This window comes from Bombina bombina, unplaced genomic scaffold (genome assembly GCF_027579735.1).
Source record: "Bombina bombina isolate aBomBom1 unplaced genomic scaffold, aBomBom1.pri scaffold_78_1, whole genome shotgun sequence".
Taxonomy (NCBI): domain Eukaryota; kingdom Metazoa; phylum Chordata; class Amphibia; order Anura; family Bombinatoridae; genus Bombina; species Bombina bombina.
The window spans coordinates 1,008,722-1,036,703 of NW_026511871.1; the positions used below are offsets into that span (position 1 = coordinate 1,008,722).

At 47.6% G+C, this 27,982-nt stretch overlaps 1 protein-coding gene across 1 annotated transcript in view; it reads right to left on the minus strand.

Moving 5' to 3' along the window:
- The window catches only part of LOC128643985 (cytochrome P450 3A9), a 607,001-nt gene that overhangs the window by 513,275 nt on the left and 65,744 nt on the right, over positions 1–27,982 (minus strand). Inside the window, exon 3 of the mRNA XM_053696752.1 lies at positions 27,629–27,722. Coding sequence (XP_053552727.1) covers positions 27,629–27,722 — 94 coding nt within the window. The remainder of the gene's footprint in view (positions 1–27,628; positions 27,723–27,982) is intronic.

A 27,982-nucleotide genomic window follows, 5' to 3' on the forward strand; every position in this document is an offset into this window, starting at 1 on the left:
TACAGACATCACACACTATTTACAGACATCACACACTATGTACAGGCATCACACACTATGTACAGGCATCACACACTATGTACAGACATCACACACTGACACACACTATGTACAGACATCACACACTATTTACAGACATCACACACTATGTACAGGCATCACACACTATGTACAGACATCACACACTATGTACAGGCATCATACACTATGTACAGACATCACACACTATGTACAGGCATCACACATTAGACATCACACACTATGTACAGACATCACACACTATATACAGACATCACACACTATGTACAGACGTCACACACTATTTACAGACATCACACACTATGTACAGGCATCACACACTATGTACAGGCATCACACACTATGTACAGGCATCACACACTATGTACAGACATCACACACTATGTACAGACATCACACATTACAGACATCACACACTATGTACAGGCATCACACACTATGTACAGACATCACACATTACAGACATCACACACTATGTACAGACATCACACACTATGTACAGACATCACACATTACAGACATCACACACTATGTACAGACATCACACATTACAGACATCACACACTATTTACAGACATCACACACTATGTACAGACATCACACACTATGTACAGACATCACACATTACAGACATCACACACTATGTACAGGCATCACACACTATGTACAGACATCACCACACACTATGTACAGGCATCACACACACATCACACACTATGTACAGGCATCACACACTATGTACAGGCATCACACACTATGTACAGGCATCACACACTATGTACAGGCATCACACATTATGTACAGACATCACACACTATGTACAGACATCACACACTATGTACAGACATCACACACTATGTACAGGCATCCCACACTATGTACAGACATCACCACACACTATGTACAGACATCACCACACACTATGTACAGGCATCACACACTATGTACAGGCATCAAACACTATGTACAGGCATCACACATTATGTACAGGCATCACACACTATGTACAGACATCACACATTATGTACAGACATCACACACTATGTACAGACATCACACACTATGTACAGACATCACACATTATGTACAGACATCACACACTATGTACAGACATCACACACTATGTACAGACATCACACACTATGTACAGACATCACACACTATGTACAGGCGTCACACACTATGTACAGGCATCACACACTATGTACAGGCATCACACATTATGTACAGACATCACACACTATGTACAGACATCACACACTATGTACAGACATCACACACTATGTACAGGCATCACACACTATGTACAGGCATCCCACACTATGTACAGACATCACCACACACTATGTACAGACATCACCACACACTATGTACAGGCATCACACACTATGTACAGGCATCACACACTATGTACAGACATCACACACTATGTACAGGCATCACACACTATGTACAGGCATCACACACTATGTACAGACATCACACACTATGTACAGGCATCACACACTATGTACAGGCATCACACACTATGTACAGACATCACACACTATGTACAGACATCACACACTATGTACAGGCATCACACACTATGTACAGGCATCACACATTATGTACAGACATCACACACTATGTACAGGCATCACACACTATGTACAGGCATCACACACTATGTACAGACATCACCACACACTATGTACAGACATCACCACACACTATGTACAGGCATCACACACTATGTACAGGCATCACACACACATCACACACTATGTACAGGCATCACACACTATGTACAGGCATCACACACTATGTACAAGCATCACACATTACAGACATCACACATTACAGACATCACACATTACAGACATCACACACTATGTACAGACCTCACACACTGTAACGGTATCACCCTGGCATAAAAGGGCAGAGGCACAGGCAGCATACAGTAAATTTCCCCTCTCCCTCCCCCCAAGCATGAGTCAAAGCTCCATGGTGAGGGTCAAACAGATATCAGCCAGAGCTGTGGGTTTATTGTTTTTATATACACATTTTTACACATTAGTACCACCCACAGGGTTTTGTAAAACAACCAATAAACACATACAATACTCTCAGACACTCCCACACAAAATCATCCCCTCTGCCTGTGATGCAATTACCTTACACAATGGTTGATGCAGTTATCTTACACAATGGTTGATGTAATTATCACAGACAGAGAAATACAGTTCAATTGCCATGGAGCCAAAGTCTTTCATTATACAAATGGGCTACATGGCATAGCTATCTGGGGTATCACTGTTCAAATAGGGCAAGTACTGAATGACCTGGCTTTCGTGTCTTTGCAGGGGAAAAGTAAGCATTTCAACATGGGGCCATAGTCTAAAGGCAGCAGGCGGGCAACCAGGCTCCTCCAATGCACAGTGGCGAGATTGGTCTCGTCACATCTCTCCCCTTTTCCAAACAGACTAACAGGGTGTCTGACCTCCTGCCGGTCAGTGCCCTGGTTAGTCCAGCAACCCACCCACAAGACACAATCAGCAGTACAGCCCACCCACAATAAATGGTCACTACACCTGGGTAGAGGAGAAACTTGTCCATGTCCAGGTGCCTCACTACGGCTGTGTGGGGGACTGGTACGCTGAATTGGTGGGTTGCGAGGTCGGCAGAGACCAGCTGTACTCTGCCCTGGTGCTAGCACTACCACGGAAGTAGCCTGGTGGGAGCCTGGTTGCTGGAGGGGGAGACTGATCGTCTCCCCTTTGGACAAAGCACCATGCTGCTGTGGGGGGAGACTGACTCTCTCCCCTTTGGCTAAATAGCCCTGTTGCTGGGGGACAGGACCGACTGTCCCTACCTCCTGTGCTGTAAGTGCAGAGACCACGGTCCCATCTGCACAGTTGTGGGGTTTACTGTCTCCCCCTGGTGCGTTAAGCTGCCGCTGGGGAGAAGGGGTAACAAGCTCCTCTCCCATACATACTTCCAGCCGCTGGGGAATGGAGACTGGGCTCCCAATCCCCTGCATCTCACTCTGCTGATGGGGGACAGGACCAACTGTCTCTGCCCCCTGTAACTCAGCCTGCCACTGGGGATTGGAGTCTGGGCTCCCAATTCCCTGCATATTCCTCTGCTGCTGGGGGACAGGACCAACTGTCTCTGCCCCCTGTAACTCAGCCTGCCGCTGGGGAATGGAGTCTGGGCTCCCAATTCCCTGCATATTCCTCTTCTGCTGGGGGACAGGACCAACTGTCTCTGCCCCCTGTAACTCAGCCTGCCACTGGGGAATGGAGTCTGGGCTCCCAATTCCCTGCATATTCCTCTGCTGCTGGGGGACAGGACCAACTGTCTCTGTCCCCTGTAACTCAGCCTGCCGCTGGGGAATGGAGTCTGGGCTCCCAATTCCCTGCATATCACTCTGCTGCTGGGGGACAGGACCAACTGTCTCTGCCCCCTGTAACTCAGCCTGCCACTGGGGAATGGAGTCTGGGCTCCCAATTCCCTGCATATTCCTCTGCTGCTGGCAGACAGGACCAACTGTCTCTGCCCCCTGTAACTCAGCCTGCCACTGGGGAATGGAGTCTGGGCTCCCAATTCCCTGCAGGACTGGTGGAGAGACCTCGGTCCCATCTCCACCGGCCACCTGGGGTCCTTCCCAGTAAATCTCCACAATATCTTCCCAGCTGAACAGGTCTGGATCTGGGTCTGTCACCTTGCTGTCCTGCTGAGCCTTCCCAATGGAGTGGAAGAGATCTCGGTAGTCCTGCTCCAGTTCCCACTCCAGGGCTGCTAAGTGAGCCAGGCCTGGCTCTACCTCATGGGGGTCAGCCCAGTCATGCCTTGCCTCCCTCTCATAGAAAATGTCCTGAAGTCTGGTCTGCGCAGGGCTCCCAAAGTCAGGCTCTGCAAAGGACTCCCATAACAAGCCAGGGCCATCAAACTCCTCTCCCTCTGGCTTGTCATGCTCGGCTGTCCAGGGTATATACTGTGCCATATACCACCAGAGCGCCTGGTAGGCATCCTCCAGCCATAGCTCCTGCCATACCCGGTGCTCTAGTTCCTTCACCCATTCCTCCAGGGGCTGCTCTCCCAGGAAGGGCATCCGCAGGGCCACTTGCTTCTGCAACCGCTGCTCTTCACTGGGGAGACTCTTACTCTGCTGGTATTGTAAATTATCCAGGGCCTGGTACCAGATGCCTTTCCTTAATGCATCCCGGCCATCCAGGTCCTCCTCCTCGTATAACACTGCTGGTTTCATTCTGTTGCTTTTAGGGTCGCTGTACTGGGACATGCGTTGCCCCCAACTTGTAAATCCACAGAATGGTGTCTCCTGTAGCTGTCCTTCTGGCTGTGGGAACGATCCCGTCGCTTGCCACCAATTGTAACGGTATCACCCTGGCATAAAAGGGCAGAGGCACAGGCAGCATACAGTAAATTTCCCCTCTCCCTCTCCCCAAGCATGAGTCAAAGCTCCATGGTGAGGTTCAAACAGATATCAGCCAGAGCTGTGGGTTTATTGTTCTTATATACACATTTTTACACATTAGTACCACCCACAGGGTTTTGTAAAACAACCAATAAACACATACAATACTCTGACACTCCCACACAAAATCATCCCCTCTGCCTGGGATGCAATTACCTTACACAATGGTTGATACAATTATCTTACACAATGGTTGATGCAGTTATCTTACACAATGGTTGATACAATTATCTTACACAATGGTTGATGTAATTATCACAGACAGAGAAATACAGTTCAATTGCCATGGAGCCAAAGTCTTTCATTATACAAATGGGCTACATGGCATAGCTATCTAGGGTATCACTGTTCAAATAGGGCAAGTACTGAATGACCTGGCTTTCGTGTCTTTGCAGGGGAAAAGTAAGCGTTTCAACATGGGGCCATAGTCTAAAGGCAACCAGGCTCCTCCAATGCACAGTGGCGAGATTGGTCTCGTCACACACACTATGTACAGACATCACACACTATGTACAGGCATCACACATTACAGACATCACACACTATGTACAGACATCACACACTATGTACAGACATCACACACTATGTACAGGCATCACACACTATGTACAGGCATCACACGCACATCACACACTATGTACAGACATCACACACTATGTACAGACATCACACACTATGTACAGGCATCACACACTATGTACAGACATCACACAGTATGTACAGACATCACACACTATGTACAGGCATCACACATTACAGACATCACACACTATGTACAGACATCACACACTATGTACAGGCATCACACACTATGTACAGGCATCACACACACATCACACACTATATACAGGCTTCACACACACATCACACATTATGTACAGACATCACACACTATGTACAGGCGTCACACACTCACACACACTATGTACAGACATCACACACACACATCACACACTATGTACAGACATCACACACACACATCACACACTATGTACAGACATCACACACTATGTACAGACATCACACACTATGTACAGACATCACACACTAAGGAAATGTAAGGCAAATTGCCTGGAATGCACATAAGGGTTAAGGCCAAGACGGAGGAGGGGAGTGTTGTGTTGTGTGTGTGAAACAATGTTGCAGAAAGAGAGGAGGGGTTCCAGCTTACCTTTTTAAGCCCAGTACAGGAAGCACAAGTCCTCTTTCTGCTGTTTTTCTCAAAGTTTTCACATGAGACGTTCAAGGAGATCTAAAGCACCTCCAAAACGAATCATGGAGGCTGGGGAGGAACCTGCAGAGAGAGAAGTGGTTGATGACAGCGATGAAGCAGCGGAGGGGATTCCTCCATCGCCAGAAACGGTGGGTCGAACCCCTTTGCTTTCCTCCTCCCTTGCCCCTTCCCTTGATCAATCTACGGGGGAGGTTGGGGCCGGTGGGGGGGAAATTTCTGATCAGGCTTTGCTAGAGGTGCTTGCATTGGTGAGCAATATGGGGGGTGGTGCTGGGCAACCAGATGGTGCGTCTGAGCCCGTCGGCCATGCGGCCGGGAGTGAGCCCTCTTTGCGGGGGGTCAGTGCGGGCATAGGCCCAGATTTAATTAGTGTGTCGGGCCCTGCCGGGCCCGCTTCTGGCCTTCGTTGGCCCACATGTTCCCCTAAGGTAGCCGGTAAAGCGGGGGTCCCTGCTAGGTCCGCTATTCGGTCTCCAGCCACTAGCGCTGCGGTTCCCGGCCCTTCCATCACCCTAGTTAAGCCTCCCTCCCCTAGCGTGGTAGCGGCGGGCCCTTCTAGGCCTTGTGGCGTTGCGGTTCCTGGCCCTTACGGGCCTTACTCTTTAGCCCCAGTAGTTGGCGGTTTTAGTGGGAGCAGTTCGGCCTTACCTGCGACGTCGTCTCCGATGTCCCAGGACTCCATCGCGGCGGCAGTATCCCTTTTCCAGATGTGGGCCTCATCCTTGTCCGCGGCTCCGGGTGCGTCCCACGTGGTCCTTGGTCCTCCGGCGGTGATTGCACAGGATCCCGCGTCGACTGTTCCTCCATCGGCGGCGACTTCCGGTTTGCGGTCCTCCGAGGGCGGGACTTCCGGTGACGTCATTTCCGGTGACGTCACTGCCGGTCCCGCCATTAGTCAGCGGTCATCGAAGCGGAGCAGATCGAGTTCCCCGTGCGGCGTCCAAGGTAAGAGAGGAGTGCCGCGGGGGGGAACTTATGCTCCGGGGGGCAATTCTGCTGATGCGATGGGGCCTACAGGGGTTGCACTTGTGGGGGATGGTTTTCACGAGGAGGCTAATTGTGAATCAATGGAGGAGTTATCTCAAGGGGGGCATTACTCTGGTCAAATGAACCCGGGGGTCCCTGTTGGAGGCCCCCGTGGGCAGATTACAAAGGGCATTGCGGCCCGGCAAGGGGCGGAGGCCCCGTCAGGTAGTAATCCTCGTCAAGGGGCAAAGGCCCCATCGGGCAATTATAAAGGTGGTGCATCACCTATTGGGCCCGCTAGGAGTACGCTGAAGAGCGCTGGCGGTAATAGTAAGGTTTCTGGGGGCAAGGGCGGTGCCCGTGCAGGCAGCGCATTTGGCGCGCAAATTAGTGAGAGTGGAAGGGCTAGGCCTCAGGCTTCGGGGGCATCCCCGGCAGCAGCGAGGAAGCTAGTAACTAGGTCTTCTACCAAACATGGTTCACCAGAACAGTTTCAGAGTTTAGATTTAGTGGTTGCATCGACTAGGCGTAAGAAAGCCATCCCAATCACCCAGAAATCAGTACATTTTAGTGAAGAGATAGAGGACTTTACAGAAGATGAGCAGGGTGTGTATGATGAAGTTGCAGGTTGCGAAGGCAACCACGATGTGTGTGAGGGGATGAATGAGCGGTCTGGGCACAGGGGGAGGGGTAGAACAGACCTTCCCCTTCGTGGTACTCCTCTCTGGCAATCTCTTTTGCAGGAAAGTGACATGGCTACATCAGGAGATTCAGGCAGCGGGTTGGAGAGAGGTGCTGAGAGCGGCCCGGACTCCATGGTGTCAGAGGATGAGCGTCCTTCTACTTCGGGAGTCGTGGCGATTCCAAACAGGACCGGTGTGAGAGATGGTGAGTCCTCAGTTTCAGTGGGGTTGCGGGGTTTCACCTCATCCTCGGATGATTCTGGGTCAGAAAATGATAAGGAGCTGGGGTTGCATGGGAAGGGCAATAAACGAATGTATAAGATGCTTAGATGGTTAACTGAAGAGAAGAGATCAGCAACAGGGGGTTTGCATGACCGTTATTACCATATTGCCCCTGATAGGTCCGATAGGGCGGCCCAACCCAGACTTCGGGTAAGTGGGGTGGGGAGGCCCGTTAATCCTAAGGTGGCGCTCCAGGGGGACACTAGGTCCTGGTCTTCCTATGATCTGCACGAGCATTTGAAGACTAAGACAGTGCGGAGAATTCAAGAGGGGAAGTTTGTTAACATCTTCGAGCTCTCGGTGGAAGCCCTAAGGCAGAAGGCGAGAGCGGAGGATGGGACAGGCCCCAAGAAGTACCAGCGCCCAGACACGTTTCACGAGTGGCGCCGTTGTTTCAGGATCTATGCGTCTTGTTACTTGCAGAAAAGGCCAGACCAGTGTTTAGCCGTGTTGAAATACATGGAAAACATGGAGATAATTGCTGATAATTATCGCGATGGTGCCTGGCGTGATTATGACGAGGAGTTCCGCAGAAAGATGGTGGGTAATTCACTATTGGATTTTGGGTGCGTAGAAATGCAACTCTGGTTCCCCTCTGGGCCCGGCTGGGTCCCGAGAAATCGCAAGGTACTTCTGGTTCCCCGGCGGGTTCAACGCAGTTTCGATCCGCCAATAGATCTCGCAGACGCCCAGCAGGGGTCTGTTGGAAATTTCAGGACAAACAATGCACGTTGGGAACCACGTGTTCCTTTCGGCACGCTTGTCGCATCTGCGGAGGATTTCACCCAGCCGCGGATTGCGTTAAAAAAGGGGACAAACAGGACAGGACTGGGCCAAGAGGCCCTGCTGTCGGTAAGAGCGGACACCCCGCTGAAGGTGGCCGCAATTAGTATGTGGCTCACGCTCTACCCCGATAGGGTGGCGGCGGCCTTGTTGGAGTCAGGGCTCCGGGAAGGTTTTGTTATCCCCGTACAGGGTCCAGTTTCGGGTGCTGCATCTCGCAAGAACCTGAAATCTGCCTCCCTGTTCCCAGAGGCATTGAAGGAGAAATTGGGTAAGGAGGTTTCACTGGGTAGAATGGCTGGCCCGTTTAGGGAGAGACCTATGCCGGGATTGGTTATCTCGCCTCTAGGGGTTGTGCCCAAAAAGGACCCGGGAAAATTTAGGATGATACAACATCTTTCCTACCCGAAAGGAAAGTCGGTTAATGACGCCATTCCTCAGGACTTGAGTACGGTATATTACCAGTCATTTGATGATGCGTTACAAGTGGTACGGAGATTGGGTCAAGGGGCGTTATTGGCCAAGCTTGACATCGAGTCTGCTTTCAGACTCTTGCCGATCCACCCTGCATCATTTTATTTAATGGGATGTTTCTTCGCCGGACACTATTATGTCGACCGTTGTTTGCCCATGGGGTGTTCCGTTTCCTGCGCCTATTTTGAGGCGTTTAGTTCCTTTTTGCATTGGGCGGTTGCGGAAGTGACAGGGGAAGATAGGATTGCTCACTACTTGGACGACTTTCTCCTGGTAGGTAGACAGGAATCTAGGGAATGTGAGCTGCTCCTTTACGCCATGCGGCTGTTGATGGAGAAATTTGGAGTTCCCTTAGCAGAAGACAAAACGGAGGGCCCTTGCACGTGTCTTACTTTCCTGGGTATCAAAATTGATTCGGTAGCCCAGGAATGTAGGCTTCCGGTGGATAAAGTCCGGAAGATGTTGACAGAAGTCAGGAGACTCGCAGCGGCACAGTTTTGCACGCTGAAAGAGCTTCAATCTGTTTTGGGTCTGCTCAACTTCGCAGGGAGGGTCATCCCGATGGGGAGGATCTTCCTGAAGAGAATGGAGCGCATGTTGCCGGGAGTTATTTCCCCCAAAGACAAACTAATGGTTAATAAAGACATGAAGGAAGACCTCCATGTCTGGGATCTGTTCCTCAGGGATTTCAATGGGATCTGTATTTGGAGAACCCCTCAGACTCCGGCGCGAGACCTGCACCTCTTTACTGACGCTGCTGGGGGTTTTGGATACGGCGCCTATTTCAACGGTGAGTGGAGCGCCGAACCTTGGCTCACCGAGTGGGTGGCCAGGGGCCTTACCAGGAACATGTGCCTTCTGGAGCTTTTCCCCATTCTGGTGGCGTTGGAGATCTGGGGGGACAAGCTCGAAAACCGTTCAGTAATTTTTTGGACGGACAATTTGAGCGTGGTTTTTGCCATCAACGGTCTTTCTTCTTCTTCACCACCAGTAATCCGATATCTGAGGATTCTGGTTTTGAGATGCCTTAAGCGGAACATTGAGTTTCGGGCCAGGCATGTCCCAGGGGTTGATAACGTTATTGCTGATGCACTATCTCGCTTTCAATGGGAAAATTTTAGGAAATGTGCTCCTAAGGCTGCCACTCATGGCTTTCCCTGTCCTCCTTTTCTTTGGCAGGTGGCTTTGGATGGCAGTCCCTGATTCCGGTGCTGAAGGCGTCCCTGGCACCTTCCACTTGGAAGTTCTATGTAAGGTACTGGGAAGAATGGGTATTCTTCTGTGATGTCCAAGGATTTCCTTCTTGTGCTGGTGAGCAAGATTAACTATTGCGCTGGCTCGCGGAGCTTAGGACTAAGCTAGCTAAGAAAGGGGCGGTATCCGCACGGTTAGCAGCGGTGTCCTTTTTCTGTAAACTATTCACCCTGACGGACTCTTCGAAAACGTTTTTGATTCGTCAAATCCTGAGGGGTTGGAGAAGGACGGAAGTGCGGCGTCCGGACGTTAGGGAACCCATAACGGCAGACAGGTTGGTCCTCCTGCTTCGGGTTCTACCGGAGGTATGTTCCTCGGACTACGAGGTTCGGCTTTTTTCCGCGGCGTTCGCCATGGCGTTTCATGGCGCACTCCGAGTGGGGGAATTGGTCCCGCAGTCTAAGTTGGCGAAAGTGGGTGGTGTCCTGGCGGAGCACGTCAGGTTTACGGATAATGGGGTATTGCTTTTCATCCCTCAATCGAAAGTCGATCAGGATGGTAGGGGGGCCTGGCTGTCGCTACCCGCGCACGCGGGTTCCCCTTGCTGCCCTAGTGCCCTGTTGAAGACCTTCTCGGACAGGCGTCCAGTGGGTGCGGCTAGATTTTTAATTCATCAGGATGGTACTCCCCTTACGAGGTTTCAATTTCGGAAGGTTTTGGGGTGAGCGGCTAAAAAAGTGGGTTTGAATCTCAATACCATAGCTCCTCACTCCTTTAGGGTTGGAGCTGCTACGACGGCGGCAACTTTAGGCTGGTCGGCTGACCGCATAATGGCGCTTGGGAGGTGGAAGTCTAAGAGGTATCAGATTTACGTTAGGCCACTTATATCCCAATGTTAATATTTGCAGGTTGATAATGTTGCAATTGCACTTGGTCATGATATGCCCTAACTCTTGTTTCTCTTGCAGGGCCTAGAAGTGGGCCGCTTCGTGCCTGGATCGTTGGGCACTCGTTCGTACACTGGGCGGCTATCCGAGCAGCATCGCAACCTGGAGGGCAGCAGCTAGGGTTCTCATTCTCTAGGGTTGTCGTTAGGTGGTTAGGGAGAAGAGGCCTTTGCTGGGCAGATCTGCCTGGTTTACTGCAATCCGCCATGAGGCGGTGGGAGAAACCCCATGTTCTGATCATCCACTTAGGTGGAAATGATCTAGGCTCAATTCCCGGCCGGGACTTGAGTGCAGTGATCCAATCAGATCTGCGCACCTTTAAAGCTTGGTTGCCTGGTGTGAGAATGGGCTGGTCAAACATTATACCTAGGTTGACGTGGAGACACATGGCTAATCATAGGGCAGCGTTCCAAGTTCGCAAGAAGCTCAATAGAGATGTTAGGAAGCTTATGTGTGAGCTAGGAGGTTTTGTTGTGGAACACAAGTTCATTACGGCCGCTGACCGGAGCCTGTACCGAGGCGACGGGGTCCATCTTACGGACCATGGCATGGACCTGTTTATTGCAGATATACGACAGTCCCTACTCCTATTTGTGTGAGTTGGGTGGCGGCAAGAGTGGCCCTTGATATTTGGGTGATCTTGTGGCGGGTGGACAGTGTCCGGGGGCAGGATGTGATCGAGGTAGAGTGACGGCACTTCCGGCCAGGGGTGAAGTCACCAGACGCGCGTCTGGGGTGTTCCCTGCCCGTGTGATTCCGATGCCGAGAATTCCCTGTTTTTCAGTATTGAGCTACGCTCTGCTTCTTCTCCTGCGCCCTGGTACTGCCCATCTTGTTAGCATTGGTTACTACGTTTAGCTAGTACCTGATTGCCGCCCCCCTGGTCCATGTTTATTCAGACGGTCGTTAGTTCTTGTGTTGCCACAATAAACGTGACCTGCGGGTTTTCTCTAACCATAAAAAGTTGTTGTGTCATTATTTATTTGGTGTCGTTATTTATTTCTACGTTTAGAAACTAAGTTGAGTTTATGTTAAACCAAGAATGTATATAGTTATTAGGTTATTCTTTCCAAAGAGGAGGATATGGCATTTAATCCCTTAAGGAAATGTAAGGCAAATTGCCTGGAATGCACATAAGGGTTAAGGCCAAGACGGAGGAGGGGAGTGTTGTGTTGTGTGTGTGAAACAATGTTGCAGAAAGAGAGGAGGGGTTCCAGCTTACCTTTTTAAGCCCAGTACAGGAAGCACAAGTCCTCTTTCTGCTGTTTTTCTCAAAGTTTTCCCCACCCTTTCCCTCCCTTTGTTTATTATTTTGCAATCAGTAGGGGGATCCGTCCTTATGGTGGTCCCCAGGGATTAGGGCTATCCGAAGGCATGATGAGGGCTAACCAGCCTATTTCTGTAAGCCCAAGGACGTTAAGTTTCAGCTCCCCAGGTATTTCAATCTGGTTTTCGCACCTTTTTGATCCTGGCCCTACTGGTACGGAGTGGTGGTTTGCACCCTGGGCTGGCGGGTGGACAGTGTCCGGGGGCAGGATGTGATCGAGGTAGAGTGACGGCACTTCCGGCCAGGGGTGAAGTCCCCAGACGCACGTCTGGGGTGTTCCCTGCCCGTGTGATTCCGATGCCGAGAATTCCCTGTTTTTCAGTATTGAGCTACGCTCTGCTTCTTCTCCTGCGCCCTGGTACTGCCCATCTTGTTAGCATGGGTTACTACGTTTAGCTAGTACCTGATTGCCGCCCCCCCTGGTCCATGTTTATTCAGACGGTCGTTAGTTCTTGTGTTGCCACAATAAACATGACCTGCGGGTTTTCTCTAACCATAAAAAGTTGTTGTGTCATTATTTATTTGGTGTCGTTATTTATTTCTACGTTTAGAAACAAAGTTGAGTTTATGTTAAACCAAGAATGTATATAGTTATTAGGTTATTCTTTCCACAGAGGAGGATATGGCATTTAATCCCTTATGTACAGGCATCACACACTATGTACAGGCATCACACACTATGTACAGGCATCACACATTATGTACAGACATCACACACTATGTACAGACATCACACACTATGTACAGACATCACACACTATGTACAGGCATCACACACTATGTACAGACATCACACACTATGTACAGACATCACACACTATGTACAGACATCACACACTATGTACAGGCATCACACACTATGTACAGACATCACACACTATGTACAGACATCACACACTATGTACAGGCATCACACACTATGTACAGGCATCACACACTATGTACAGACATCACACACTATGTACAGGCATCACACACTATGTACAGGCATCACACACTATGTACAGGCATCACACACTATGTACAGACATCACCACACACTATGTACAGACATCACACACTATGTACAGGCATCACCACACACTATGTACAGACATCACACACTATGTACAGACATCACCACACAATATGTACAGACATCACACACTATGTACAGACATCACACACTATGTACAGGCATCACCACACACTATGTACAGACATCACACACTATGTACAGACATCACACACTATGTACAGACATCACCACACACTATGTACAGACACTACACACTATGTACAGACATCACACACTATGTACAGGCATCACCACACACTATGTACAGACATCACACACTATGTACAGACATCACACAATATGTACAGACATCACACACTATGTACAGGCATTACACACTATGTACAGACATCACCACACACTATGTACAGACATCACACACTATGTACAGGCATCACACACTATGTACAGGCATCACACACTATGTACAGACATCACACACTATGTACAGACATCACACATTACAGACATCACACACTATGTACAGACATCACACACTATGTACAGGCATCACACATTACAGACATCACACACTATGTACAGACATCACACACTATGTACAGACATCACACACTATGTGCAGGCATCACACATTACAGACATCACACACTATGTACAGACATCACACACTATGTACAGACATCACACACTATGTACAGGCATCACACATTAGACATCACACACTATGTACAGACATCACACACTATGTACAGGCATCACACACTGACACATACTATGTACAGACATCACACACTATGTACAGACATCACACACTGACACACACTATGTACAGACATCACACACTATGTACAGACATCACACACTGACACACACTATGTACAGACATCACCACACACTATGTACAGACATCACACACTATGTACAGGCATCACACACTATGTACAGACATCACACACTATGTACAGGCATCACACACTACAGACATCACACACTATGTACAGACATCACACACTATGTACAGACATCACACACTATGTACAGACATCACACACTGACACACACTATGTACAGACATCACCACACACTATGTACAGACATCACACACTATGTACAGACATCACACACTATGTACAGGCATCACACACTATGTACAGACATCACACACTATGTACAGACATCACACACTATGTACAGACATCACACACTATGTACAGACATCACACACTATGTACAGGCATCACACACTATGTACAGACATCACACACTATGTACAGGCATCACACACTATGTACAGACATCACACACTATGTACAGGCATCACACACTATGTACAGGCATCACACATTAGACATCACACACTATGTACAGACATCACACACTATGTACAGACATCACACACTATGTACAGACATCACACACTATGTACAGGCATCACACACTATGTACAGACATCACCACACACTATGTACAGACATCACACACTATGTACAGACATCACACACTATGTACAGGCATCACACATTATGTACAGGCATCACACACTATGTACAGACATCACACACTATGTACAGGCATCACACACTATGTACAGACATCACACACTATGTACAGACATCACACACTATGTACAGACATCACACATTATGTACAGGCATCACACACTATGTACAGGCGTCACACACTATGTACAGACATCACACACTATGTACAGGCATCACACATTAGACATCACACACTATGTACAGACATCACACACTATGTACAGACATCACACAATATGTACAGACATCACACACTATGTACAGGCATCACACACTATGTACAGACATCACACACTATGTACAGACATCACACACTATGTACAGGCATCACACACTATGTACAGACATCACACACTATGTACAGGCGTCACACACTATGTACAGACATCACACACTATGTACAGGCATCACACACTATGTACAGGCATCACACACTATGTACAGGCATCACACATTACAGACATCACACACTATGTACAGACATCACACACTATGTACAGACATCACACACTATGTACAGACATCACACACTATGTACAGACATCACACACTATGTACAGGCATCACACATTAGACATCACACACTATGTACAGACATCACACACTATGTACAGACATCACACACTATGTACAGACATCACCACACACTATGTACAGACATCACACACTATGTACAGGCATCACACACTATGTACAGACATCACACACTATGTACAGACATCACACATTACAGACATCACACACTATGTACAGGTATCACACATTATGTACAGACATCACACACTATGTACAGACATCACACACTATGTACAGGCATCACACACTATGTACAGGCATCACACACTATGTACAGACATCACACACTATGTACAGGCATCACACACTATGTACAGGCATCACACACTATGTACAGACATCACACACTATGTACAGGCATCACACACTATGTACAGGCATCACACATTATGTACAGACATCACACACTATGTACAGGCATCACACACTATGTACAGACATCACACACTATGTACAGACATCACACACTATGTACAGGCGTCACACACACATCACACACTATGTACAGGCATCACACACTATGTACAGACGTCACACACTATGTACAGGCATCACACACTATGTACAGACGTCACACACTATGTACAGGCATCACACACTATGTACAGGCATCACACACTATGTACAGACATCACACACTATGTACAGACATCACACACTATGTACAGGCATCACACACTATGTACAGGCATCACACACTATGTACAGAAGTCACACACTATGTACAGGCATCACACACTATGTACAGGCATCACACACTATTTACAGACATCACACACTATGTACAGGCATCACACACTATGTACAGACATCACACACTATGTACAGACATCACACACTATGTACAGACATCACACACTATGTACAGACATCACACACTATGTACAGACATCACACACTATTTACAGGCATCACACACTATGTACAGACATCACACACTATGTACAGGCATCACACACTATGTACAGACATCACACACTATGTACAGACATCACACACTATGTACAGACATCACACACTATTTACAGGCATCACACACTATGTACAGACATCACACACTATGTACAGGCATCACACACTATGTACAGACATCACACACTATGTACAGACATCACACACTATGTACAGGCATCACACACTATGTACAGACATCACACACTATGTACAGGCATCACACACTATGTACAGACATCACACACTATGTACAGACATCACACACTATGTACAGACATCACACATTATGTACAGGCATCACACACTATGTACAGACATCACACATTATGTACAGACATCACACACTATGTACAGGCATTACACACTATGTACAGACATCACACATTATGTACAGGCATCACACACTATGTACAGACATCACACATTATGTACAGACATCACACACTATGTACAGGCATTACACACTATGTACAGACGTCACACACTATGTACAGGCATCACACACTATGTACAGACATCACACACTATGTACAGACATCACACACTATGTACAGACATCACACACTATGTACAGACATCACACATTATGTACAGGCATCACACACTATGTACAGACATCACACATTATGTACAGACATCACACACTATGTACAGGCATCACACACTATGTACAGGCATCACACATTAGACATCACACACTATGTACAGACATCACACACTATGTACAGACATTACACACTATGTACAGGCGTCACACACTATTTACAGACATCACACACTATGTACAGACATCACACACTATTTACAGACATCACACACTATGTACAGACATCACACACTATGTACAGACATCACACACTATTTACAGACATCACACACTATGTACAGACATCACACACTATGTACAGACATCACACACTATTTACAGACATCACACACTATGTACAGACATCACACACTATTGTGGCAAACCTAGCCACTTCTGGACTATAACGTAAGAAAGCTTGTCTATAGGCTGTATATTGTGCTATGTAGATGTGACAGACCCTTCTGTCAGCACTGAAAGAGTTAACTGTGTTCAGCTTTAGCCTCAACTATTGTGCACTGTCATTAATGTTATTAATACACAGTCCATTGTTTAATCACCCTCAGAGAGCAAATGCTTAGGTGATAAGAAAAGCCAAATGTATCTTGTGTTTAAATTGTTATCAGCTTAAGCAAGGTAAATCTATTGTATCATGTCAAGGGTGTGTTCCCTTCATCTAATGTACAACATTCTTTCAACCCCCCTTCTGGGGGGGGTCAGACCTGCATAAATACTGGGCATATGAGCCTTAATAAAAGTCATTCTGTTTAAAAACCTGAAAACTGGCTGGGTTGTGAATTGCTGATTCCCTATGCAGGACATTGTTCCCTGGTGTTAACCCTTGGTATCCGGTTGGTACCGTTACAATTGATTCCCTATGCAGGACATTGTTCCCTGGTGTTAACCCTTGGTATCCGGTTGGTACCGTTACAATTGGTGGCAAGCGACGGAATGAACCTTATCGCCCAGAAGAGCAACTACACAAGCCAGTAACCTCAGGAAGAGGGGGATTACTACAATACTGACTAAGATGGAAGGAGTACCAGGGACCGAAGTGAATGGAGATGGATTATTCTAAGCTAAAGAGACAAACGTTAAAGGAACTGCTAGAAGCCAGGGGAAAGATAGGCAGCAGCAAACCCAAGGCTATATTAATTGCTGAGCTGATGGAGGGAGACAGAGCTCGCAGCGCTACGCCTCCAGCAGCCATGGAGGAGACCCTATACCAGAGGGAAATGAGGACCAGGCTGGAATTTTTACCCCAACCTGTACCACGGGATATGCTATCCGTGGTAATGGCAGATGTGCAGGAGTACGTGATGGCACACAGTCCGCGGAATGCATCCTCCCGAGCAGAATCCATTTTGGACGCACTCAGCAACCCAGTAAGACCTAAAATCCCATACCATGCATTTAAAATGTTTTGTGAGGAGAAGGATGAGATCGATGGGTATTTACAGGATTTTGAGAGACTGTGCGAGTTACATGATTTGGAGCAGTCCGTATGGGTGCCGGTGCTAGCAGGCAAGCTAGCCGGTAGGGCAGCGGAAGCGTATCGCGCTGTACCCAGGGAGGACAGCAAGGATTACGCTAAAGTGAAGAGAGCGATCTTGGAAAGATATGCCATTACCTCAGAGGCATACCGGCGCAAGTTTAGAGGCCTGCGCAAGCCAGAAAGAGATTCACATGCAGAGTGGGCCCACAAGCTGGATCAAGCATCTCAAGGGTGGATACAGGCCAGCCAAGCTACCACCATGGAAGAATTGCGACAACTGATGCTGTTGGAGCAATTCTTTAACGGCTTGTCCCCAGAAGCCCAAGAATGGGTGAGAGATCGAAAACCCCTCACCTTAACCGAAGCAGCCAGATTAGCAGACCAGCATTTTGATGCCAGGAGGCACCATGGACTACAGCCTAACAACGGACGGGCGAATATACAATGCCACACCTGCAAGCAGTGGGGACATATGGCACGTGAGTGCACCCAAAATCGGAGCAGACAAGCTTGGAACCAGGTCAGACAGAACCAGGCCCCAAGGGCGGCTGCTCACCATTACCAAACGGAGCCAGCCGCTCATGAGGTGTTGAGCACCCAAGCCGAGGAACCCCTGGGAATTCTGCATGAGGTGATGTCGGTCCGGGCCGCCGATAACTGGCAACATCCCCGCCAGCTGGGGACCGTAGAGGGGAAGGAGGTCCAGGGACTTCGGGATTTGGGAGCTACTTTAACCCTGATAGCTCCCCATTTGGTGCCGGATACAGTACACACGGGCGGATCCGTGGCAGTACGAGGAGCAGGGGGAGCGGTATACCGATTGCCCACTGCTAGAGTGGAGTACAGACCCCCAGTCACCCCAGCAGCGGCCAGTTACCAGCCCCCGGCGCACCGCTATACTAAGCGGCCTCCGGCCACGAACTACCCTCAGAGAGCCCGGTTCAATTCGCGGGGCTACTCACAACCTATTCGGTGCTTTGGATGTAAGCGACTAGGGCACAAAAGACCAGAGTGTCCCCTAAACGCAGCAAATCAAGCACAGTCCTGGAGAAGACCCGCCGGCGGAATCCCACATAATCCTCAGCCTGCGGCCCGCTACGTAGAGGCGCCAGAATGCTGGGGCAGCCTACATGAAGCAGACCCCGTGCAAGCTGCCCACCGGAATAACCGGCAGCGGGTTATAGTGAATGGGAAGGAGGTCAGTGGTCTACGGGATACTGGTGCTACCATGACCTTGCTTCAAGAGAACTTGGTGTCTGAGAAACAGCACACTGGAGACACTATGGCTGTGAGGGTAGCAGGGGGCACTGTGTTCCGCCTACCTGTTGCCAGGGTACATTTGGATTGGGGAGTGGGCGCTAGACTTGTGAATGTGGGGGTCAAGAAGGACTTACCTGCTGATGTTCTCCTTGGAAATGACTTGGCCCCCCTTGTTTCTGCCTATGCTCCCATGGATCCCGCTGATGTTAACCCTGTGACTACCCAAGCCCAGTCCCTCTGGGAAGAGACGCTTCCATGTTTGGGGTGGGGGCAGTACTGAGCCAAGTTGGAGCAGATGGCGGAGAACACCCCGTAGCTTAATTGAGCCGAAAGTTGCCCCGGACATCCCCAAGCCGATCCGTTGGGATCAGACTGTGTATGCCGGCTTGGTTCTGGGGGAGCATTGTGGCAAACCTAGCCACTTCTGGACTATAACGTAAGAAAGCTTGTCTATAGGCTGTATATTGTGCTATGTAGATGTGACAGACCCTTCTGTCAGCACTGAAAGAGTTAACTGTGTTCAGCTTTAGCCTCAACTATTGTGCACTGTCATTAATGTTATTAATACACAGTCCATTGTTTAATCACCCTCAGAGAGCAAATGCTTAGGTGATAAGAAAAGCCAAATGTATCTTGTGTTTAAATTGTTATCAGCTTAAGCAAGGTAAATCTATTGTATCATGTCAAGGGTGTGTTCCCTTCATCTAATGTACAACATTCTTTCAACCCCCCTTCTGGGGGGGGTCAGACCTGCATAAATACTGGGCATATGAGCCTTAATAAAAGTCATTCTGTTTAAAAACCTGAAAACTGGCTGGGTTGTGAATTGCTGATTCCCTATGCAGGACATTGTTCCCTGGTGTTAACCCTTGGTATCCGGTTGGTACCGTTACAACTATGTACAGACATCACACACTATTTACAGGCATCACACACTATGTACAGACATCACACACTATGTACAGGCATCACACACTATGTACAGACATCACACACTATGTACAGACATCACACACTATGTACAGGCATCACACACTATGTACAGACATCACACACTATGTACAGGCATCACACACTATGTACAGACATCACACACTATGTACAGACATCACACACTATGTACAGACATCACACACTATGTACAGACATCACACATTATGTACAGACATCACACACTATGTACAGACATCACACACTATGTACAGACATCACACACTATGTACAGGCATCACACACTATGTACAGACATCACACATTATGTACAGACATCACACACTATGTACAGGCATTACACACTATGTACAGACGTCACACACTATGTACAGGCATCACACACTATGTACAGACATCACACACTATGTACAGACATCACACACTATGTACAGACATCACACATTATGTACAGGCATCACACACTATGTACAGACATCACACATTATGTACAGACATCACACACTATGTACAGGCATCACACACTATGTACAGACATCACACACTATGTACAGACGTCACACACTATGTACAGGTGTGGCAAACCTAGCCACTTCTGGACTATAACGTAAGAAAGGTTGTCTGTGACAGACCCTTCGGTCAGGACTGAAAGTGTTAACTTTATTTTCTAACCACAAGTGGCTGGATCCAGCTACAATCTAATTAATGCTTAGCATTCTATTGTTTGATCACCCCCAGAGAGAAACGCCTAAGTGATAAGGAGAGTCAAGAGTGTCCTGTGGTTGAAGTGTTTAAGTAATATAATCCTATTGTATCATGTCAAGGGCGCTTCTCCCTTTTATCTAATGTACAACATTCTTTCAACCCCCATCTGGGGGGGGGGGGGGGTCAAAAACCTGTATAAATCTGTATGCTGCCTTCAAATAAAGTGTTATTCTGTTTAAAACCTGAAAACTGGCTGGGTTGTGAATTGCTGATTCCCTATGCAGGACATTGTTCCCTGGTGTTAACCCTTGGTATCCGGTTGGTACCGTTACAATTGGTGGCAAGCAACGGAATGAACCTTATCGCCCAGAAGAGCAACTACACAAGCCAGTAACCTCAGGAAGAGGGGGATTACTACAATACTGACTAAGATGGAAGGAGTACCAGGGACCGAAGTGAATGGAGATGGATTATTCTAAGCTAAAGAGACAAACGTAAAAGGAACTGCTAGAAGCCAGGGGAAAGATAGGCAGCAGCAAACTCAAGGCTATATTAATTGCTGAGCTGATGGAGGGAGACAGAGCTCGCAGCGCTACGCCTCCAGCAGCCATGGAGGAGACCCTATACCAGAGGGAAATGAGGACCAGGCTGGAATTTTTACCCCAACCTGTACCACGGGATATGCTATCCGTGGTAATGGCAGATGTGCAGGAGTACGTGATGGCACACAGTCCGCGGAATGCATCCTCCCGAGCAGAATCCATTTTGGACGCACTCAGCAACCCAGTAAGACCCAAAATCCCATACCATGCATTTAAAATGTTTTGTGAGGAGAAGGATGAGATTGATGGGTATTTACAGGATTTTGAGAGACTGTGCGAGTTACATGATTTGGAGCAGTCCGTATGGGTGCCGGTGCTAGCAGGCAAGCTAGCCGGTAGGGCAGCGGAAGCGTATCGCGCTGTACCCAGGGAGGACAGCAAGGATTACGCTAAAGTGAAGAGAGCGATCTTGGAAAGATATGCCATTACCTCAGAGGCATACCGGCGCAAGTTTAGAGGCCTGCGCAAGCCAGAAAGAGATTCCCATGCAGAGTGGGCCCACAAGCTGGATCAAGCATCTCAGGGGTGGATACAGGCCAGCCAAGCTACCACCATGGAAGAATTGCGACAACTGATGCTGTTGGAGCAATTCTTTAACGGCTTGTCCCCAGAAGCCCAAGAATGGGTGAGAGATCGAAAACCCCTCACCTTAACCGAAGCAGCCAGATTAGCAGACCAGCATTTTGATGCCAGGAGGCACCATGGACTACAGCCTAACAACGGACGGGCTAATATACAATGCCACACCTGCAAGCAGTGGGGACATATGGCACGTGAGTGCACCCAAAATCGGAGCAGACAAGCTTGGAACCAGGTCAGACAGAACCTGGCCCCAAGGGCGGCTGCTCACCATTACCAAACGGAGCCAGCCGCTCATGAGGTGTTGAGCACCCAAGCCGAGGAACCCCTGGGAATTCTGCATGAGGTGATGTCGGTCCAGGGACTTCGGGATTCGGGAGCTACTTTAACCCTGATAGCTCCCCATTTGGTGCCGGATACAGCACCCACTGGCGGATCCGTGGCAGTACGAGGGGCAGGGGGAGCAGTATACCGATTGCCCACTGCTAGAGTGGAGTACAGACCCCCAGTCACCCCAGCAGCTGCCAGTTACCAACCCCCAGCGCACCGCTATACCACACGGCCTCCGGCCACGAACTACCCTCAGAGAGCCCGGTTCAATTCGCGGGGCTACTCACAACCTATTCGGTGCTTTGGATGTAAGCAACTAGGGCACAAAAGACCAGAGTGTCCCCTAAATGCAGCGAATCAAGCACAGTCCTGGAGAAGACCCGCTGGCGGAATCCCACATAATCCTCAGCCTGTGGCCCGCTACGTAGAGGCGCCAGAATGCTGGGGCAGCCTACATGAAGCAGACCCCGTGCAAGCTGCCCACCGGAATAACCGGCAACGGGTTAAAGTGAATGGGAAGGAGGTCAGTTGTCTACGGGATACTGGTGCTACCATGACCTTGCTTCAAGAGAACTTGGTGCCTGAGAAACAGCACACTGGAGACACTGTGGCTGTGAGGGTAGCAGGGGGCACTGTGTTCCGCCTACCTGTTGCCAGGGTACATTTGGATTGGGGAGTGGGCGCTAGACTTGTGAATGTGGGGGTCAAGAAGGACTTACCTGCTGATGTTCTCCTTGGAAATGACTTGGCCCCCCTTGTTTCTGCCTATGCTCCCATGGATCCCGCTAATGTTAACCCTGTGACTACCCAAGCCCAGTCCCTCCGGGAAGAGACGCTTCCATGTTTGGGGTGGGGGCAGTACTGAGCCAAGTTGGAGCAGATGGCGGAGAACACCCCGTAGCTTACTTGAGCCGAAAGTTGTTGCCCCGGACATCCCCAAGCCGATCCGTTGGGATCAGACTGTGTATGCCGGCTTGGTTCTGGGGGAGCATTGTGGCAAACCTAGCCACTTCTGGACTATAACGTAAGAAAGGTTGTCTGTGACAGACCCTTCGGTCAGGACTGAAAGTGTTAACTTTATTTTCTAACCACAAGTGGCTGGATCCAGCTACAATCTAATTAATGCTTAGCATTCTATTGTTTGATCACCCCCAGAGAGAAACGCCTAAGTGATAAGGAGAGTCAAGAGTGTCCTGTGGTTGAAGTGTTTAAGTAATATAATCCTATTGTATCATGTCAAGGGCGCTTCTCCCTTTTATCTAATGTACAACATTCTTTCAACCCCCATCTGGGGGGGGGGGGGGGGTCAAAAACCTGTATAAATCTGTATGCTGCCTTCAAATAAAGTGTTATTCTGTTTAAAACCTGAAAACTGGCTGGGTTGTGAATTGCTGATTCCCTATGCAGGACATTGTTCCCTGGTGTTAACCCTTGGTATCCGGTTGGTACCGTTACAACAGGCATCACACACTATGTACAGACATCACACACTATGTACAGGCATCACACACTATTTACAGACATCACACACTATGTACAGACATCACACACTATGTACAGACATCACACACTATTTACAGACATCACACACTATGTACAGGCATCACACACTATGTACAGGCATCACACACTATGTACAGACATCACACACTATGTACAGACATCACACACTATGTACAGGCATCACACATTATGTACAGACATCACACATTATGTACAGGCATCACACATTATGTACAGACATCACACACTATGTACAGGCATCACACACTATGTACAGACATCACACACTATGTACAGGCATCACACATTATGTACAGACATCACACACTATGTACAGACATCACACACTATGTACAGACATCACACATTACAGACATCACACACTATGTACAGGTATCACACATTATGTAAAGACATTACACACTATGTACAGACATCACACACTATGTACAGACACTATGTACAGGCATCACACATGTACAGACATCACACACTATGTACAGGCATCACACATTATGTACAGACATCACACACTATGTACAGACATCACACATTACAGACATCACACACTATGTACAGACATTACACACTATGTACAGACATCACACACTATGTACAGACATCACACACTATGTACAGACATTACACACTATGTACAGACATCACACACTATGTACAGACATCACACATTACAGACATCACACACTATGTACAGACATTACACACTATGTACAGACATCACACACTATGTACAGACATCACACATTACAGACATCACACATTATGTACAGACATTACACACTATGTACAGACATCACACACTATGTACAGACATCACACATTACAGACATCACACATTATGTACAGGCATCACACACTATGTACAGACATCACACACTATGTACAAACATCACACACTATGTACAGACATCACACACTATGTACAGGCATCACACATTAGACATCACACACTATGTACAGACATCACACACTATGTACAGACATTACACACTATGTACAGACATCACACACTATGTACAGACATCACACATTATGTACAGGCATCACACACTATGTACAGGCATCACACACACATCACACACTATGTACAGACATCACACACTATGTACAGGCATCACACACTATGTACAGGCATCACACACTATGTACAGACATCACACACTATGTACAGACATCACACACTATGTACAGGCATCACACACACATCACACACTATGTACAGACATCACACACTATGTACAGACATCACACACTATGTACAGGCATCACACACACATCACACACTATGTACAGACATCACACACTATGTACAGGCATCACACACACATCACACACTATGTACAGACATCACACACTATGTACAGACATCACACACTATGTACAGGCATCACACACACATCACACACTATGTACAGGCATCACACACTATGTACAGACATCACACACTATGTACAGGCATCACACACTATGTACAGACATCACACACTATGTACGGACATCACACACTATGTACGGACATCACACACTATGTACAGGCATCACACACTATGTACAGACATCACACACTATGTACGGACATCACACACTATGTACAGGCATCACACACTATGTACGGACATCACACACTATGTACAGACATCACACACTATGTACAGGCATCACACACTATGTACAGACATCACACACTATGTACAGGCATCACACACACATCACACACTATGTACAGACATCACACACTATGTACAGGCATCACACACACATCACACACTATGTACAGACATCACACACTATGTACAGACATCACACACTATGTACAGGCATCACACACACATCACACACTATGTACAGACATCACTCACTATGTACAGACATCACACACTATGTACAGGCATCACACACTGACACACACTACGTACAGACAACACACACTATGTACAGACATCCCACACTGACACACACTACGTACAGACATCACACACTATGTACAGGCATCACACACACATCACACACTATGTACAGACATCACACACTATGTACAGGCATCACACACACATCACACACTATGTACAGACATCACACACTATGTACAGACATCACACACTATGTACAGGCATCACACACACATCACACACTATGTACAGACATCACACACTATGTACAGACATCACACACTATGTACAGACATCACACATTATGTACAGACATCACACACTATGTACAGACATCACACACTATGTACAGACATCACACACTATGTACAGACATCACACACTATGTACAGGCATCACACATTATGTACAGGCATCACACACTATGTACAGACATCACACACTATGTACAGACATCACACATTATGTAATAATAATAACTAGTATTTATATAGCGCCTTTCTCCCAGTGGGACTCAAATCGCTTTTTCAGCTCTCGGAATTCACCAAATCGGCAGCTGAATAGTAATAGTTGTTATTATTACCCAATTTAATGGTAGTTATTTTATCGACCTCAGAAGGATGAAGGACTGAGTCGGCTCTGCCGGGATTTGAACCTGTGACCTTGGATCTTTTAAACAGGCTTTTTGTTGTAGTCAGGGCATTTACCAACTGAGCTACCTCACCGGCCTACAAACGTCACACACTGTGTACAGACGTCACACACTATTTACAAGCATCACACACTGGCAAACACTATGTATAGACATCACACACTATTTATAGGCGTCACACACTATTTATAGGCGTCACACACACTGTCACACACTATATATAGGCGTCACACACTGTCACACACTATTTATAGGGGTCACACACTGTCACATACTATTTACAGGCATCACACAATGTCACACACTATGTACAGACGTCACACACTATGTACAGACATGACACACTATTTACAGGCGTCACACACTGTCACACACTATGTACATACATGACACACTATTTTCAGATGTCACACACTGTCACACACTATGTACAGACATGACACACAGTATGTACAGACATCACACGCTATGTACAGGCATCAAACACTAGCATAAATAAACCTGAGGTTTGTATATGTATTCTGCCACCAACAGAAATTTGTGCCAACCTCACTTACCTTGCGGTACCCCAGAAAAGTCCCTATATATGGAAAAGGCTGAGGTCCCGGAACTCCCAGCTTCTTAAAAAACCCATAAGGCCAAATTCCATATCTGAGGAGTAAAAATAATGACAGCATGAAACAAAGCTTTGCTGTATCATTATATAGTAATACAGTGTGTAATGTGCTGTATCATTATATAGTAATACAGTGTAATGTGCTGTATCATTATATAGTAATACAGTGTGTAATGTGCTGTATCATTATATAGTAATACAGTGTGTAATATGCTGTATCATTATATAGTAATACAGTGTATAATGTGCTGTATCATTATATAGTAATACAGTGTGTAATGTGCTGTATCATTAT